The 2,845-nt window shown below is 43.3% G+C and overlaps 1 protein-coding gene across 1 annotated transcript in view; it reads left to right on the top strand.

Annotated features, from left to right (window-relative positions):
• Positions 1-2,845, top strand: part of Col6a6 (collagen type VI alpha 6 chain) — a 50,455-nt gene that overhangs the window by 18,964 nt on the left and 28,646 nt on the right. The window contains exons 8-10 of the mRNA XM_055629510.1: positions 485-828; positions 918-996; positions 1,924-2,120. Of these exons, the coding sequence (XP_055485485.1) occupies positions 485-828; positions 918-996; positions 1,924-2,120 (620 nt within the window). The remainder of the gene's footprint in view (positions 1-484; positions 829-917; positions 997-1,923; positions 2,121-2,845) is intronic.

Here is a 2,845-nt window from a genome sequence, read left to right as displayed (position 1 = left end):
GTTGAAGATGATCAAAGTTGACCCCATGCTTCTAGAAAAAAAAAATCAAAACTTTTTCTGTGACTTTTTTTCAGTTCTAAATGACTTTCTCTTTTCAAACATTTTTACTTTTCTCCTGCTTCTCTTATAATTTAATATTTGTCATTGCCTCAGTTTTTAAGCAGTGCTGTATGAATGTGTTTTAGACTATTACCACATCCCCAAGGTGCCTGAGGGATGCTTTAGAGACAGAACATATTACAGTGTATTTGTAACGGCTGGAAGAGAATCATTCAGCACTTTAGTTGTCAGAGGAATCATCGGATTTTATGCCAGATTAAAATAAAATGGTTTATACTTCTGCAGGGTATAGAATGAGTATGTGATCCCTTGATCCCTTGATCCCTCCTTATTCCTGTTCTCCCACTTCATAGCTAGAATCAGACGTGCGTCAGAATCACACCAATGGGGCGTTAATCTAACAGAGGACTCTTTTAAATCCTAGGTTGTTTTGTGGACGTTGTGGTTGGGTTTGATATCTCAAGTCAGCAGAGAGGGCAGCCTTTGCTGGAAGGTCAGCCTTGGATGGAGGCCTATCTCCAAGACATCTTACGGGCTATCAACTCCCTCAACGGGGTTAGCTGTAAGAAGGGCACCAAAACCCAGGTGAGCATAGCTTTCCAGGTGACAAATGCCATGGAGAGATTCCCCTCCAAGTTCGAGATCTACAGTGAGCACATACTGAGCAGCCTGAGTGGTGTGACCGTGAACGGCCCGTCTCACCTCAACGCGAAGCTGCTGAGTTCTCTGTGGGACACGTTTCAGAATAAGTCTGCCGCTCGCGGGAAGGTAACGTGGCTTGAGTTTGTGCTTTGGCCTGCGGTTCTCAGAGAACTTTTCGCTAATCGTTTTTCTCGTTTTTCTAAACCCTACCCTAGGTGGTCCTTCTATTTTCGGATGGATTGGATGAGGACGTTGAAAAACTTGAACAGAAATCTGATGAACTCAGAAAGGAAGGTACTGACTGTCAGGGAGGGGGTAGGAATGGGGTTAACTATTTACTTGTTTATTTAGGTAGAGTTTTATTTTGTAGCCCAGGCTAGCCTGCAGCTTCTTATGTAACCCAGCTTGGTGTCAAACTAAGGGCAGTTGTCTTCTTCACCTCTTGGTTGAGATCACAGACATGAACCACGATTGCTGGCTGCTTAACAGTTTTGTAGTCTCAGAACGCAACTCTGGCTCTTTTGTTTCCAGTCACCTTACTGACCCTGAATTTGGCAACCTTTCTCTTCTATATAGGCTTAGTAGAGCAAATGTCCGCTCAGTACATTTTGACCTCTTACTGCCTCTCTTGGTCCCTGTGTCTAAAACAGCACATTGACGAGAACCCATGTGTTACCTCCTCTTACCATATTAGTCCTTCAAAACCTATCCTGGAGGCTGTTCCTTTCCATCTCGCCCCATGTAGTTTTTACTGTTGCTATATCTGTCATACGGTACTGAACAGGAAGTTCCTTCCTGACCAAGGAACATGAGCATTGGATGACTTCCTTCTAACAGGAACCATTTCTAGACTTGCAAGTGGTTTTTTGTTTTGTTTTTGTTTTTTGGACAAGCTTCCTCCTGTGCTGGTGTTTTATAATTAGTTCCTTTATTCAGGATGCAGAAGGACCTGCCATGATGCTTATGCTGCCTCAAGGCTCTGGAGCTAGGCATTTGGCTTTTAGAACTAATAGCCAGTCTGACTTAGGGTTAGGTCTTCTTAAAATATGGGTCAGTAGAGGCAAGAAGCAACCACATGTTCTGACTTGACTAGAAGAGGGACCAGTGTCCTGTAAGCAGGCACTGTTGCTCTCACATTCACGTCTCCTTTGCAGCCAGGACCACCCACCTGCCAATCCCTCAGAGCTATGCGTTCTCTGAAGAATTGCCATTGGCCTGTAGGGGCCCTGTCCACTGGAAAGTCAGTCTCCACTCTGCCCCTGGGCAGTACAAAGAATCAGATGTTGGCCTCAAGTGACACCAGGGATGTGGTTTACGCTCCAGAACTCTCTGAGGTCAAGTTGAAGCTAGGGGGTAGCTTGGGTCCTGCCCTGAACTCCTTCCTTCACCCCCTGTCTTCTGAGGACTTTCAGAACATTGTATGTGTCCGGACCTTACCTCAGATTCTGCTTCTGGGGTTCTGGTCGAGCACATGTGTCTCTCAGCCTCACTAATATAGGTCGGCCAGAACCTGTGTTTTCTGTTGAGTGTTCTTCTTAACCTTAAACAAACTGCAGACTTCTCTGGCTTTACAGCCATATAGGAAAGGCTCTTTTTTTTTTTTTTTCCAACCTATTATTGACTAAAGCTGCCTTCTCCTTATTCTATCAAATCTTGGTCTTTGTGAACTCCAAAGAGATTTTAATTAAGATTGAGGACAAGCCCCTGGGGCATCTAGTTTGAGAGGACTGTTTCGTTGTCATCCTTGTGATTTTAATTATTTCAGCCTTCCTTGTACGTGAGTGTGTGGGAGGGGGGCTCTATCTCTTGCCCATGGTATTAAAGTGTCTTCTAGGAAGCACGTAGGAGCAACTAGAGTTCCAAGATCATTCTGTCTCCATCTCCCAAGGAAAACATAGGAAGTCTGTACCAACTTCAGAAGCTAGACTATACATATAAATCCTCAGAAATTTAGAATCTTTCAGAAAAGAACAAAGGAACGGTGGTAGTATTCTTTGAAAATTATCACATAATTCTTAACATGGACAGGAAGTACCCCTGTTCCTGGCTTCCCATATATGTGTATGTGTATATACATGTGTATATATAGACATACATGTACTTGTATATATATGTATATATGTGTATATATATATATATATAT

The sequence above is a fragment of the Psammomys obesus genome, unplaced genomic scaffold, assembly GCF_907164565.1.
Source record: "Psammomys obesus unplaced genomic scaffold, mPsaObe1.curated_primary_1811, whole genome shotgun sequence".
NCBI classification, from domain to species: Eukaryota; Metazoa; Chordata; class Mammalia; order Rodentia; family Muridae; genus Psammomys; species Psammomys obesus.
Note: the sequence above shows the minus strand (reverse complement) of the source record. Positions and strands in the feature narration are given on the sequence as shown.